At 45.6% G+C, this 16,072-nt stretch overlaps 1 protein-coding gene across 11 annotated transcripts in view; it reads left to right on the forward strand.

Annotated features, from left to right (window-relative positions):
• casz1 (castor zinc finger 1) overlaps positions 1 to 16,072 on the forward strand; it is a 257,172-nt gene that overhangs the window by 228,476 nt on the left and 12,624 nt on the right. For 8 of the 11 annotated variants that reach the window (XM_029719434.1, XM_029719435.1, XM_029719431.1 and 5 more), the window contains 9 exons: positions 337 to 402; positions 2,103 to 2,189; positions 3,289 to 3,379; positions 6,183 to 6,347; positions 8,844 to 9,016; positions 9,533 to 10,425; positions 14,108 to 14,243; positions 14,735 to 14,798; positions 15,824 to 15,978. In XM_029719434.1, coding sequence (XP_029575294.1) covers positions 337 to 402; positions 2,103 to 2,189; positions 3,289 to 3,379; positions 6,183 to 6,347; positions 8,844 to 9,016; positions 9,533 to 10,425; positions 14,108 to 14,243; positions 14,735 to 14,798; positions 15,824 to 15,978 — 1,830 coding nt within the window. The remainder of the gene's footprint in view (positions 1 to 336; positions 403 to 2,102; positions 2,190 to 3,288; positions 3,380 to 6,182; positions 6,348 to 8,843; positions 9,017 to 9,532; positions 10,426 to 14,107; positions 14,244 to 14,734; positions 14,799 to 15,823; positions 15,979 to 16,072) is intronic. The other 3 variants (XM_029719433.1, XM_029719439.1, XM_029719437.1) reach the window with 2 other exon arrangements.

The raw sequence follows: 16,072 nt of genomic DNA on the forward strand, positions 1-16,072 counted from the left end.
CCTGATGAGACATGACAACAGCCTTTGGAGCCAGGGTCCTTAGGGACCTTTAGAAAAGATTTTGCCTATACCCATTATCTAGATTTGCATATGAGCACTCTCCAAAATAGCGCTTTTCCACTGCCTTTTGCCTTCCATTGTTGGAAAGCCATGCAAAAGTCTGTTCATACCTTCCTGATTCAAACCCACGTGAAAACCGCTGTCGCGTCACAGAAAATGTATATTGATTGCGGTAGTTTGAAACAGATTGTAGGTAAATATTGTGTCAGTTGTTTTTATTAACAGTGCACCCAATACCCCATTAATCCTGTCTCTTTTTGTGTTTGCTTGTATTAGGAACGGCCTACCACCTGAGAAACCCGTCACAGAGGACGTCAACCTGTACCAGAAATATATCGCCAGGTATGCAAATCCTCCCTCTCCGGTGAAACAAATGTTGTCCCGGACATTGAGACAAAGTATTTTTATTAACTGATGCCGTATTTTACACAGTGATGAAGCTAGACGTGTAAAATAGTGGTAGAGGTAAAGTTTTGTGCTGCAAAGTGAGGGAAATAGTAAGAGGGCGAGTTTACGGACTGAGAGGAAGTGGAATTCTGTTAGGAGGAACGAGGCATGAGATGGTTTCTATGGTGGTGAGAGGTGTGCTGACAAGATGGTTGGACTTACTCTGTTTGAGGTGGAGAATTTCTTACAAAGTTACTACAGTATACTGGAACACTTTGCATGTCGGTCTTGAGTAGTTCAAGCGTACTGTGCGGCGGTGTATGTAACAAATATAGAGTGAAACTGTTGGTTACATGGCTGCATGGTCTCTGAACTGTCCTCTTTATCACTCACAAAACACGGAGGCAAAACATTGCAAGGTAATCTCATATTTCAGTAGGCAACACAGTATCCCATTCGCCAGTCATTTTGAACCCCACACTAGAAAGGTGATTGTCACTTGTTTATTTCTTCACTTTAAAAAGAAAGGAAAAGCACTGTTTCAAAAGCCCAAAGTGGCTTTGGCGTTAATGATTACTTCTCCAAACCGTAACATGAAGGGCACAAATCAAAAGCACTGTCACTGACAGACACACACATTTTCATCATGCACACACACACACACACACACACACACACACACACACACAAAACCTTCCTTGGACTGATTACATTTTGCAGATTTAATTAAGGAATTTTTAATGAGGCTTCTGCTGGCACTGCCAAGAACTGTTTTGATATTTGCGCTGCATAATGCATAAAATTTGTCTAAACATCTCGGTAGTTGATGCACGGGGAGGCTGCAGATAAGCCCAGATACAGTTTCAATTTCCGTGTTGGGGAGAGAGAGCGAAAAAAAGACAGGGAAGAGGAGGGAGGAAAAAAGACAGAAAAGGAGGACTCATAAAAAGGGCAAATGTAGACTGGGGGGAGGGGGTAGGGGGGAGGGGGGAGGGGGAGGGGGGAGGGGGGAGGGGGAGGTTCATCTCTCTGGAGCCACAACTAATGAGCGCACATTTATGCTAAAAACCCAGCTTTGTAAATGTTGTTGACTCCCACCTTCCACCCCCCTCCCCCTCACCAACCAAGGGGGGAAAAGTTATTTATCTCCTTGCCGCGCACCAGTTTGATGTTTTAAAGAGCTTCCCTGGTAGTGTTTAGTCGCAGTTTTCCCTCTTTAAATGCTTTCATGCACCCACTATTGCCGCGGCACTTTGATCTGCGTTGACTCTATTGTAACAAGAGATGTGCCGCAATCTCTGTATCGTTGTGATATTAATATTTAATCTGCAGCTGAATAGCAGCGGCCCATTAGGCCCCCTGACGCGGCAAGTGGGAATTGTCCATAGGCAAAGTGATACAGCTGGGCAATGAGCAGAGGGGTGGGCCACAGTCCCAGGGGGGCTGTGTGTGCGTGTGTGTACTTGAGCGTGTGCGTGTGTCCGAATACGTGTGTACATGCACAGTCCATAGAGGAGTAGGGCTGAGAAAAGCACCGATGGTGGGAGAGTTGGTTGGTGTGTGTGTGTGTGTGTGTGTGTGTGTGACCGTGTGTGTGTGTGTGTGTAATGTACTCTACTGTTAGCTCCATTTCTGTTTTTTTTTTTTTTCTAAAGAAGCCGTCAAACCTTCCCGAAGCCCCTACCACCACCACCACCACCACCATACCCTGAGCCCCCCACCACACCACCAACTTTTAAAAGGTAGTGGATTTGCCGTTCAATTAGCCTAATGAACTCCGCAAAGTGATCTGTAAATGCAGCCCTAGGATAATCCTACAGGCTACAGGCAACAACAACAAACAAAAAAACTGAGAGAGAGAAAGAGAGGTAGAAAGAAAGAGAACGAGTGAGAGAGAGAGAGAGCAGATGGTACTCTTGGCAGCGGCAGTCCAAATGTTTATTTGTGTGTTTTCAGTCGTAATTGGAGGTTTTTTAACAGTCATCAGTAAACGCGCAAAGGAAATGGTGCCCACTCTTTTACCTGGAGAAGTCTTTACCGAGTCAGACTCTTACAGTCGAGAGGAGGAGGAAGGGGATGGGAGGGGGCGGCAGTAGCGTGTAGATCCACTCAAGCCTCTCAGCAGAACCTAACCTTCCTTTGATTAAAGCAAGCGCCGTTAACCTGAGAGAGAACTCCACAACATTGATTTGGCAAGGTTTAAAAGGCAAATGAGGGGAATCATGCGTGGGGTTTACAGTTTAATAAGTGTCTGTGTACCGGCTGCTTTTGAAATAAACGGAGCTAATTTGAGTCGAAATTGGTGTGACAGGCGAGTCAATTGTGGCGGTGTGCGGAAAACAGACGTATTTGCGTGACGAGATGAGTTGTTTTGGAGGTATGGTTAGGATTAGGAGGTAGTTCTCTGTGAGGTGATTGGATTTCCTTTTGGTAGTGACAGACAACTTGAATGTTAAAGGGGGGAAATTTGGGTTAGGTTAAGTTTCAGGAATAGAAACAGGTGTTTCCCTTCATGAAGGTGATGTTTTTGTCCATTTGCTCACTAATCGCCAGAAGAAAGCGAAGGATGCACCCAAGAGAATTAGGGAGGGAGTTTATATTCAGACAATACTATCATTGCAAAATAGCATGCATGATTTTATACCACAGTAACATCATTTTTCTGCCCCTTTTTTTTGTGAAGATAACTTCTGCTCTATGACTGTCTTCTAAGAAGAAGCATTGGAGTGTCCACAGCTTTTACACCTGTACCTTGATTAGTCATGACAAAATCACTCAGTGTAAAGTCCACATGGCCCGTGATGTAACTCTGTACCCCTTTTTTTGTCACTTGACTTCCAGGTTCTCGGGGAGCCAGCACTGCGGACATGTGCATTGTGCCTACCAATACAGGGAGCATTACCACTGCATGGACACGGAGTGCAACTACCAGGTGAGTAGCTGTGTGCTGAACACCCCATACGTTATACATTTTAGGGCACCCCTACAGTACTATGACAAAAGTCCCTTGCTATGACAAGTTTTGTGAGAATGTCCTACAATGTACATCATACACCCTGGTGAACACCGCTAAGGTGTACATTTTAGGACATTCCTATACCCTATGACTTAAGTCCCTACTCCCTCTGATAAAAGTCCCCACTCCCTATGACAAATGTCCCCACTCCCGATGACAAAAGTCCCTATTACTTATACAAGGTTTTGTAATGTTGACCTAAAATGGACACTGTACACCCCCTATTTAGGTGGCCTAGTCAGACACATGTTTGCCTTGTTTCCCCATCTCCCACAAATTGCAGGCTTCCCCTCTCTCTAGTCTAGGCCCTGCCTCGTGTCACCATGACAAACGAGATAACAGCAGCGGGGGTAATGCTGTACTCTTAACAGCCATGGTTCAGTGCCTCCAAATGTACTGCGCTGTGCTGTACTCTACTCTACATCCCTTACTGTCTCAACTTCAGCTAGGGAGAACCCATAGAGACGGTGTCGCTGGGTGATTCAGAGACGCCTCTATAACTCAGTGTCCCGTTCACAAATATGGGGAAGTGTATGAGCACAGAGTTTGAATCCTCTTCCGTGTTTTCCTGACCTCTTGACGGGGAATACTAAGGGTTCTAGGAAATACAGAGATGAATAATATGTCATCACTTCATCTCTGCTCATGCCCAACAAAGGCATGCACAGATGAAACGTTGTTGACGTGTGTCCACCGAACAGGTTATGACTGCCGGCACTCGTCCAATTGAGAGCAAAGGCTTTTTTTCTCTCACTAAGCTGATTCCGTGCACAGTTGGTCTTTGACAATTGGCCTTTTATCCTGGGTTAATTGTAAATATGCTTGAAATATGGTTCCTTTTCAATGTGGTTTTTTTTTTACATTTTCCTGGAGACATCTGCCGTTGCTCTGGGTCTGCTTTTAATCCCCTTTCACGTTATTAATCTTGTCCCGGTCCCAAGCGTTGTCATGTACGGCACAGGGAGGGAGGAAAAAAAGTGTTAAGGAGATCAGAATACAGGCCTGTGTGTTTGCCTTAGCATATGGTCTAAAAGAGTTAGACAAACACACGTGTATTTGTTAAAGACGTCAGATCCTCACGCAACTTGAGCGGTATGTTTTTCAGTCTTTCCGCCCGCTTTTCCCGAATTAAGGCATCTGTAGCAATAATCACAAAGCATAACATCTAGACTTTTCACAAGTCATGCTTTCATTGTTAGACAGGATGGATACTTGGCTGAATATAATAGAGAGAAAAAAGGCTTTGAAATGATTTCAAGTCGTCCTTTAGAATTTTCGTTGGGGTCATCAGGTCAAGTCCCCATCTGTCATTGACTTGAAGTGCAGAGCTCAAAATCGAGACATTTGGGTGTATATATCCGGAAAAAACGGCATAGCTAAGATAAGCACCTCCTTTGGTAGTGATAATTCATGAAATGTTACATGACACACTCCTGGAATATTATCCTGCTGCCAGGCTCAGTGGCATTCTCCTTTCATGGGCCTGTGTGTGCATCCTCTACAGTGGTGGGAATCCTAAAATACATGGTGCATGTCAAGTGGCTTCCAGCTCCCAGACTCCAACTGAAAAGAGGCTCTTCTACCCTAGTCAGCTATCACCAGGCTTATTTTGGCTTCCATAACGGATCGAACGCAGTGGGACGTCCACAGCTCAACTTCTCATCTCGTCCTCATTTACTGCCAAAGATAATCATTTCCAGAATGAAAAAATGTTTCTATGGTAAATCAATAGATCAGTTATTAGTGACAAATCCTCAGCCAGAATGATACAGTACTACTGTAAGTTACAGGGTTACAAAAAACTTCAGGGGTGGGTCAAGATCTAAGGAATGGCAACCAGCTGCCATTCACTTGGGCCTTGGTGATACAAATGCTTGACACACCAGGAATTACCATACTTTGTAGAAGCAATTGTGTGTGTTTTAGAATGATTGAATTACATTTTTCCCCTGATCTATCTCTCTACTGTACATAAATATGGATATAAGTAGCTCCAGAGTCATTGATTCAGGCTTCTCTAGTTACAGTTCCTGTAACATCAGCTTAAGCCCAATTACTGCAGATTTGGTTGCTCTAGGTCTCTCCAGAGTCCCTTTTCTGTTTTTCTTCTCCGCTCCTCAGTGTAGGAGGCTTTTTAATTTTGAGGAGGGTATCGTAGCATATTCCCTCCTTATTACAGTCAAAGCCGGCGCGAAAACTGCACTGTTAATGCTTTAATTAAAAATGGAATCATATCTCGGTGAGGGAATTGAAAGGGAAAACGTTTTTTGGTTAGCTTGTTTGTTTGTTTGTTTTGTTGTCTATTTTTTTTTCCTCCCGTTGCACGTCTGAGAAACCATCTGCACGGAACATAATTTTGCCAAAGCCAGGAACATCGGAACTGTGATCTTGCATGTCAAGTGATCCATCTTAATTAAAAAAACGGAGGAAATGGAAAATAATAGAGATACGAGCCGAAGACTTTCCACTTCTTAAATATGTCTTTGTTGCTACCTATCAGTGCCACATACATAGCCCTGGACATGTAGAGGCCATGTATGTAAATATGAATAAAGTCCTTAGAGAGTCTTGCCCTCTCCATTGCAACACACACAGCCTCATCTCCTACTTTGCAAGTTGGCTCCTGCGCTTTGCAGCTGTTTCCAGAGCAATAGTGACTTGATTTTGTGACTATTTAAATAAACACCAATCTGTTGCCGTGCGTTTTGTCCCTTGGCAGAGGTTCACCAGCAAGCAAGACGTGATCAGGCACTACAATATGCACAAGAAGAGGGACAACTCCCTACAGCATGGCTTCATGCGCTTCAGCCCACTGGACGACTGTAGCGTCTACTACCATGGCTGCCACCTCAACGGGAAGAGCACCCACTACCACTGCATGCAGGTAAACACACATGCACACATACACTCATACACACACACCAAACACGCACGCACGCACACTTGAAAGATACGCTGCTTGCTTAGCCAGTACTACTTCCTCCTGATTCGGCTTCCACTGAGGCTGGAACCCAGGACTTCTGCTTTGCTAGAACACGTGCCCGCCCTCCTGAAGAGTCTTACCAGTCGGCACCATGCAAAAAAAGCTAGCTATTCGCTTGCGCTAGTGGGGACACTTCAGGCTGAGGCGTAAGTTTCACACATCCCAATGTGCTACATTCACCCCTCAAACTTACTCAACAGCGACCCCAGCATTGAGCTGAGCACAACTGTACATCCGGGTCACGGCATCAACTATAAAGGACGTCACACTGCTAGCTTAGCCAATACCACTTCCTCCTGATTCGGCTCACAACGAGGTTCGAAACCTGGACCTCTGCTTTGCTAGCACGTGACCGCCCTCCTGAAGCGTCTTACCAGTCGGCGTTACGCGAAAAGCTAGCTATTCGCTGGCGCAAGTGGGGACACTTCTGGCTCAGGAGTAAGTTTCACACATCCCAATGTGCTACACATATACACACTCTTGTTTCACACACCAATACGGTATGCACACACAAACACACACATACACACACACGCGCACACACGGCACTCCGCCACACACATTACAGACCCATGACCATTGCCACCTATGGAGATCTGAGGCTTCTTGTGAAATGGGATTTTGCAGAGTCATGCATAATTCATTGATGTTGCATTCCAGAGTCACACACCACAGTACCGGATATACGGTACATACTGGAGTCATTTTCTAGAATTGGCTAGCTATACAGATTCAGTGTGTCTGTCCTTTAAAGGGATAGTTCACCCAAATCTACCAGAAGCCTATAAGGAAAATGATTGTCATTTTATTTCTCCAGTGATACCATTTAGGGGAAAATTTGGGGTGGCATGGAGAGTATAGCATAAACTCCTCCCACAGAAAACATGAAAAAAGTTGTGAGCAGAGACATGGCCCCCATGCCAAGCCCAGGGAAAACCAGGCCACTCAGGCATGACAAGACGCACACCGATGAGCTCTCCGAGTCTTGAGAGCTCTGCACTTTAACTGTATCTATAAAAGGGAATTACACTTCTTCCACTTTTTCCATTAAGCCCAAATTGCCATTTAAGAGCAGTTTTGGTGCGTTTAACAAAAGGTGTCATAAAGTAAATAATATAAAAATGAAAGGGATGAACCCATGTCGTTGCAGCGGCGGCGGCAGCACTCTTCTCTCCCTCCCCTACTCTCTCCTCGCTCCTTAATTGGCTTGGGTAAAAATTCAGTTAGTTGTTTATATAAACTGAAAATTTTTCATCTTTTAGTACCAAGCGACGAGTTGAAGATTATTCCCCCCACCGGATTTGTTTAATTTTTTTCCACATCTGCTTATTTTCAAGGTGTCATCGTGCCGAGTGCTTTCTCACCGGCAGGCCAGCAGCCCAGGGCTTGGATGGCCTGAGATATATTCTTTTTTAAACCCCCCTAACGGCGTAATTGTTATTAAGACGTTTCAGCCCTTGTTTTAACAGGCCTGAGAACCTGCAGATGTTGGCATCAGGCACCTCTGATTTAGTGGGGAAAAAACAGAGTGGCATTTTTTTCATTGTTTGACTCAATATGGAGAAGTTGCCCCTTTTGCGCCGGTTAAAAAGTGCCAGGGATGATATACAATTGCTGCTTTTAATTCAAACATTAGCTGTATTTTCCTCCGGGCCCCGAGGGTTCCTGAGTACCAGAACATTTTAAACTAAAGAAAGTGACAATCAACCTGCCCACCTCTTACCCCCTCCTCCCCTCAAGTTGCTCTGTGAGTTACAGTTAGGTTGCGGTGATTGCATACTGTAGCGCTCCGAATATGAATAGCATCAGCTTAAAATAAAGCCTTAAATGGAAGGTATTTCTTTAACCACACACGACCCTGGTAGTTATACCACTGACTCTTGCTCAAGTTTGTCACGTCGCAATGTTTCAGACAGGGCAGGTTTGCCTTGTTTTACTTGACATGATGTTTGATAAGGTCTCTCGACTTGTCACACAGACAAGTAGCTGAACTTGAAAAAAAGGCCTCCGTCCGTCTTACAATTTCTAGGTCACCACTCTTTCTTACCACATTGAGCTCATTTCTCAACAGAGCCTTTCTCAGTTCTCTTAATGGTCCCGCTGTGAAAAAGTCTGACTTAGTCACTGTTCCAAACCACTGCTATTTGAACAAACAAAAACAATGTAAATCAATGCTAGGTTGCCTCTTAAAGATTGGTGTCAGAAATGTATTCATTGATGTCAATAAAGTTGAAGGTTTGTCTCCACACCTCTTTTAGGTTATTATGGTAACAAATGATGTTCTCAGTACCCTACCTGGTTAAGTAAAGAATAAGTTGATGAATGAATCATTAATATGTAGATTTATTTGCCTATTACTGAAAAGCTTCAATCCCACACTCCCCTCTCTATCTGCAGGTGGGCTGCAACAAGGTATACACCAGCACCTCCGATGTCATGACTCACGAGAACTTCCATAAGAAGAACGCCCAGCTGATCAACGATGGCTTTCAGAGGTTTCGTGCCACTGAGGATTGTGGGACGGTGGAGTGCCAATTCTACGGGCAGAAGACCACCCACTTCCACTGCAGGTCAGGAGATCAGAACACAAAGGTTCCCCCCGTAATCGAGATAGAGATTGTATTTATAGGTGTCTCTTTTCACCAGGTCTCAACACTATTTGAGTTTAACTCACACCAGCCACTTTGTTTAATGTGTGCATCCATGATTGCCCAAAGAAATCGGAATCAATGTATTTTTTCATAGACTGTAGTTTGAATCTGCCTCATACTTTGGGTTCGATGAGCTGGTAGGCTCCACATAAAAAATTGGATTGTAAGAGTTGAGATTGAAATTGAAAACATGCTTGGTTTTGCCGAACAGTCATTTAGAATGGGTCCTTAGCTGGCACAGTTTAAAACACCTCTGGTAAGTTGTGAAAGCGATGATATCTCAATGGAGGTTTATTGTGTCACCTTCCTCCATTATGAAGTATTTTGATTATGTGGCTTCAATCCACGACTGTCTCAAAACTTTTCCACTCTACTGAAAAGGCCTTATATACATCTTTTGAACTTTTCTCCCTGCTTCCCTCCCTCCTTCCACAGGCGCCCGGGGTGCACCTTCACCTTCAAGAACAAGTGTGACATTGAGAAGCACAAGAGCTACCACATCAAGGATGACGCGTATGCCAAGGATGGCTTCAAGAAGTTCTACAAGTATGAGGAGTGCAAATACGAGGGCTGTGTCTACAGCAAGGCCACCAACCACTTCCACTGCATCCGCTCGAGCTGCGGCTTCACCTTCACCTCCACCAGCCAGATGACCTCCCACAAGCGCAAGCACGAGCGCCGCCACATCCGCTCCTCAGGCGTCATGGCCCTCTCCTCGGGCGGCTCCTTCCTGATGCCCAAGGAGGAACCCGGAGACGAGTCGAGCAACGACGACCTCATGGACTTCTCGGCCATCAGCAGCAAGAACTCCAGCCTGAGCGCCTCGCCCACCACCCAGCAGTCGTCCAACGGTCCCGGCGCCCACTTGCTTGCCACACCCACCACGGTGATGTCGTCCTCCAGCGGCGGCCACAGCGGCCTCAAGCCCACCTCCTCGCTGCCGCACTCGGCACGCATGTCAAGCCTGCTATCCCAGGCACTGCCCAGCAACATGCCTGTGGCACTGGCGCTGTCCAACAGCGCCCTCGCCAGCGTCAACAATCCCTTCTTCCCGCTCATGCCCCGGCTGCCCATGCAGCTGCCCCATTCGGCCGCCAGCCTGATCTCGGCCGTGTCGTCTGGCGCCCACTCCATGCCCACCGACTCACTGTCCCAGGGTGGCTGCTCCTCGGCGGGCAGCGATGGCGCCATGGCATCCACGCCGACCTCCTACGCCTCGGCCTCTTCCATCATGGAGAAGATCTCTGCTAGCAAGGGCCTCATATCCCCAATGATGGCCAGGCTGGCAGCAGCTGCCCTCAAGCCCTCTGGCAACCACCAAGACACAGGTGGGTGTTTTCAAGATGTTGTGGTGGCTCAGTTGGTAGAGCATGGTGCTTGCAACGCCAGGGTTGTGGGTTCGATTCTTACGGATGACCAGTTATAAAAAATGTATGTACTTACTGTAAGTTGCTCTGGATAAGAGCATTTGCTACCTGACTAAAATGTGAATATATATTGTCTATGGTAAAGGAATGTGAGATGGCGCAACACATTATTACACAGCTTGTTGTAATAGTAGCAACGCTCTAGTGCAGTGTTTCCCAAACTCGGTCCTGGGGACCCCAAAGGGTGCATGTTTTGGTTTTTGCCCTAGCTTTGATGATTTGAATCAGCTGTGTAGTGCTAAGGCAAAAATCAAAACATGCATGTCTTGGGGTCCCCAGGACTGAGTTTGGGAAATACTGCTCTAGCGTATGTCGGCCATTTTATTTTTCTCTTTGCGTTTATACCTCTTTTTTTGGGGGTGTTGAGCTAGCTACTGCACAATTCTGTAAAAGTAGAAATACTTTGCTCCTCAAAAAGGGATGTAGCTAGAGTCTGTCTTTCTTCACAACGTTTGTGGGGAAGACACAACCCCCCCCCCAACATTAGTGTGGAGTCACTCTACTGCAGTGAGAGCTAAAAGAGTGCACACTTAGGTCACCTAACCAATATCACTGGCCCATGGTGGATGAGAATGTAGCAGTCACAAACTGCTCGTTCCAGGCTTGAAGGGGCATACTGAAGGCGTGGTTCACTGCTCCACGCTTGTTATTGTGCCGATGGTTAGCTAGATACCTGCAATCCATTTGTAGATAAATGCGCTGACAGAGTGGAGAGTGGGCCCTGTAAAAGTCTCTTACGGCGTTCGGAGGGGGCTCCCGGGGCTTGTGTTGTACATGTTTCCTCATCATTGGTCTCTTATCTGTGCGTGCGCTCGTTCCGAGCAAATGGAGGTGGAATGAAATTAAGTTCAGAAATTGCAAGAACAAAACCCATTTTTTTTCTCTTGCTCTCTCTCTCTCTCTCCCTACAAACTGATATAAAAACAGAAATCGCTCAGGCAGAAATGACTCAGCGCACCAGAGCATTCAGAGAGAGGGTGGTTTTTTGCAGAATGCAAGAGCAGACACAAATACACACACATACACACACATGCACACAGGCACACACATACACACAGGCACACACATACACACAGGCACACACATACAATTTGGGCTCACAAACAACAACCTCATTGGCATGCATGCATACTCCAAAACACACACGCACACAGCCCAAGTACACACACACCCACACACACACACACACACACACACACACACACACACACACACACACACACACACACACATACACACATTCACATACTATTTGGGCTCAGACACAAACAACCACTACTCATTAAAATAGTAGCAAAAATAGTAAATAAAGATGTCTAAAAGACAATAAAACAGTCTCACACTGTCACAACTGAGCAAAAAGAAGACGAGGCTACAGGCCCGAGCTGAGACTTTAGCAGGTGTGGTACAGATTGGAAAATTGGGCTAAGACAGGAGAGCTTCTCCGCATGCTGGTGGGTTGGAGGATTAGTTGCCTGGTGGTGTTGTTGGAGAAGGACGGGGCCCTGGGAGAGAGCAGGGCAGCTGCTCGGGGGAAGTGTGATCAGGTAGCACAGGCTGTCAGTCGGAGCTCCACCTCTGGGCCTCCAGGCAGCAGGTAACATGGGGGAGAGGGAGATTGAGAGAGAGAGGGCCTGACTGGGAAGGAGGGCCTCCTCAGATGGGGCTGGCTCCCCTTCCATCTCTCCACTGCACCAGAACATGAGGGGAGCTCAGCACACACAGGGCTACTCGCACAGAAAACAAGTATGCTGTTTCGTTCACTTTTTAAACAGCAGTAATAGAGAATATAGATGTTTTCAGAGGCACTTAGGGGGTTAGGTTTTATCTGAAGTTTCACTTATTGTTCGCAAAATATGTGTGAACAGGACATTTGGGCTAAATTGAAGAGGAAGTGGTTATGGTGTCAAAAAGGTTTGAGAAATCTTTTAGCGTGTGGCTATTTTTAGATGGTTTTTTTGTTTGTTTTCAGTGGTAAACTATGTATTATTTTTTCATGGGTTCAGTATAGACTGCTTTTTATCAGTGTTTCTCACCAATTTCTCACCAACTCACTAAATGTTTTTGGTTTTTTTAAGATCCAGGCCTCTGAAGGGTTTACTAATTAAACACAGAGTGCAAAGGATCTTTCACGACCTCTGTAACTTAGCCGGAGTAATTACATTGTGGTCGTTATTCCTGGAGAACATCCAGAAAAAACACCACGTTGAAATCTACTAATTTTCATCCTCCTTTTTTTCATGACAAGAATCTTTGCCGAGATCTCTAAGCGTTTTAATTTTTTTAATGAACATTCACTTTTCTTTGATGTGATTAACTAAATGTCTATGTGTTGGTCACATATTCCTAGATATGATGTGTCCTCATCAGGTCTTTGACTTGATGTAATGCCCAATGACAATTTGTCTGGCTAGTTAATCATTGGGTTTCTTTTTTAGGGGAGTGATCTCACCCCAGCCACAAAACGGCCTCTCTTCGACCCCCTCCTCCTTGTTTCCCCGCCCCCCCCCCCACCACCACACCATTGTCAGCTTAAAAGGCTATGACACTGACACATCCCCATCTCCGTCCCTTAGCTTTGAGCTGACAAGGCCCAAGACTGGCTTTTCCACTCGCATTGCCTTTGATATGTCTCTGGGTCATCTGCTAGTCAGGGACTCTGGTTCCCACTTCCCACTCACATAGCTGCTTTCTTGCAGGGCACATAGTTGGCCCTCCGCGACCTTGCCCGTCACAATACGTCACTACCAGTCACTACCAGGCCCTGTTTCCTAAACAACATGGCCCCACACAATACCAATCACAGGCGATGCACTCACTCAGCACACAGGCCTAAAAGCCCTTGCCAGGCACTCCTTCACTCTCATTCGTTCCTCTTTTTTGAAGAAAATACCACTTACTGTCTACCCAAAGCCCGGCTTTCTCTATATCGCCCGAGGAGAAATTAATATTTCAATCACTTGGGGATTGGGGGGGGGAAAGCTCCCCTTCCTGTCAGCAGTCTTTGCCCCCGCCCCTCTCGTCTTTATTTATTTATTTATTTATCATGCCGTTGCTGTCCTCACTCACGACATCATCTGCTGAATACCTATTCGGAGGAAAATCCGATCTGGAGGTCACGCTATTTGAACTGATCTGATTGGCTGTCAGCTCCAATCTGACCGACATAGCCCTGTTCCTCTTGGGCATGCTCAGTTGGCATTGGCTGCCTGCCGTTGTCAGGCCAACAAGGACCAGGGAAGGAAGGAAGGGAAGGGAAGGGAAGGAGGGCGGGGGGGAGGGAGGGCAATCGGAGACTGCCACTTTCTCTCAGCATTAGCATCCGACTTAATGACCAGTTAAGAGGCAGCCTAGCAAATGAGTTGTGACAAGTGCTGCTGAAAAAGGAGTATTTTCCCCTCATATCTCCTGCCTCTCAATCACCATTTAAAGGCCTTGACGGCCTGACATCATTTCGCAATAATTATCACTCTGAGTATTCTTTTCGGCTGGGACAGGAGTCAGATTGGATCTCGTCACAGGGTAATAATGCTGACCAACAATAACTTTGTTGTCGCTCTCTCTCTCTCTGGCTTCTCCTCAGGGAATGGGCTGGCTGGTTCTTCAGCGAGTCTGTTCAATCTGGTTCAAGTGAAGCAGGAGCCAGTCGACCATACCTCCGGGGCCTCCCAGGACTCCATCCAAGAGCACAGCCTGGACCTGAGCAAAAAAGACCACAGGTAGAGTCACAGGGACACACTCCTAAGGTTTACCACTTAAAAAAGCAGGTTTACTCCTAAATAAAACAGGTTTACTCCTAAATGAAGCAATGTTACTGTATCTCAATTGGTGTGAGAGTACTTAATACAAATGATGAAAGTGTGACTGCAGCGTTGCGAAGGGGATGCGATTTGTTCACTGACTAGTATTTCTGAAAGCAGTTTTGACCCCATTATGATTATTAATTTACTTTTTCTTTTTTATTCCTCAAAAACGACTATGTTATCTCGATTTGCATCTCAATATATGGCCTCCAACACGTTTCTCCGTCTCTCACTGATCTCACACCTCGGATGTTGACATAAACCACAACTCCAATCTTCCCTGCAAATTTGTTTAAAAGCTGCGTTTTTGCTCTTCATTAAACATGCACACCCTCCTGTGATAAATAATAATATTTACTGTTCTTATGCAAATCTTGACTAAACATTGTTTATTTTCCTTGTTCCAGTAATGAATCAAACGGACACCCTGTACCGGGAAATACATCTCTTTTATCCTCGCTTATGAATAAGGTAAGATCCATCCATCAAACGCTTTTCATCCCCAAGACAAATTAGTGGGACGCACAGAGCCTCTGTTTGTTTTTTAATGTTTCACTGCTAATAAGATGAGTTTGTATCATTTACATTTTCCAGCCATTTTTCATGTGGTGTAATTCCACCGTACCTCTCACAAATTAATATAATGAACCAGGAGCTGGGTGCCATGCCAGATATATAGAGATGTTTGTTTTTTGATGAGCTGTTTTGAACTCGACATCCATTTTTTTCCCCTCCTCCTTTCTCCTTTTTTCTTCCCTGGCTTCCTATCACTCTATATTTATTCATGGAGTTTGTAAATTATTTGATTAAAAACTCAGGGGGGAAAAAGAGAAACAGTCACCCTCATTTTTTAAAAAGAGTAAATGTTTGCTGAGGGATATTTAAATGTGTGATTTTGTGAAGATTGAAATGGACATTGTTTTAATCATACATATTTTCTGACTAATACAAATGTGCTGCTGGTTCCCATTACCTTGATGATTTAAAGAGTTTTCTGGCTCCATTTTTTTGGCAAACTCACTCACTCTACTGGCTAAGGGGTTTTTCTTGCCCTTCTGCTTGTATTCTTGTATCAGGAACACACTCAAACACACTCATGAGTGGTTTCCACAAAGCGGCCGTTGAGGCCTGACGGGAGAGGGGCTTGATGATCAGATGTCCTACAGCTCTCCCCTTCATGTAGGCCTTTTGGGGTCCCGTTCCGAGTCACCACATCACATAAAGCACGCACAATCGCTCACAGTGGACACTTGGCATGCGCACTTGGCCTGTGCTCAAGCAGAAGCCGGCTGTTTGTAAACTCGGCTGAGCTTCCGCTCTGCCAAAGTGTGTGTGTGTGCGTGTTTGTTCGCGTGAGATTGTGGGTGTACGTGTTTGCACGCCTGTGTGTATGTGTGTGTGTGCGAGTACCTATGTACATTCCGTGTGTGTGTGTGTAGGCCCGCGCTCAGCTAACACTGCCGCCGGCGGTTCTTTATGTGCTGTGTGTTTTGCAGATGAATGCCGGCTTCTTCAGTGCCCTGAACCTGAAGACGGAGATGGAGATCGGCCAAGGGGCCGACACCTCAGAGGCAGCGCAGTACTTGAGCCGCATCATGAAGAGGCCCATGCCAGACAAACCAAGCGAGCTCTGGAGGACATATCTGCGCAGGTACTTGAAGAGCTGGAATAATAGTATAATGCTTCAGAGGGGTAAAATGTCATTGTATTTCTTTAATTATTTCCCCCTTTTTTTATTATTATTA

Source organism: Salmo trutta, chromosome 28, assembly GCF_901001165.1.
Source record: "Salmo trutta chromosome 28, fSalTru1.1, whole genome shotgun sequence".
Classification (NCBI taxonomy): Eukaryota; Metazoa; Chordata; class Actinopteri; order Salmoniformes; family Salmonidae; genus Salmo; species Salmo trutta.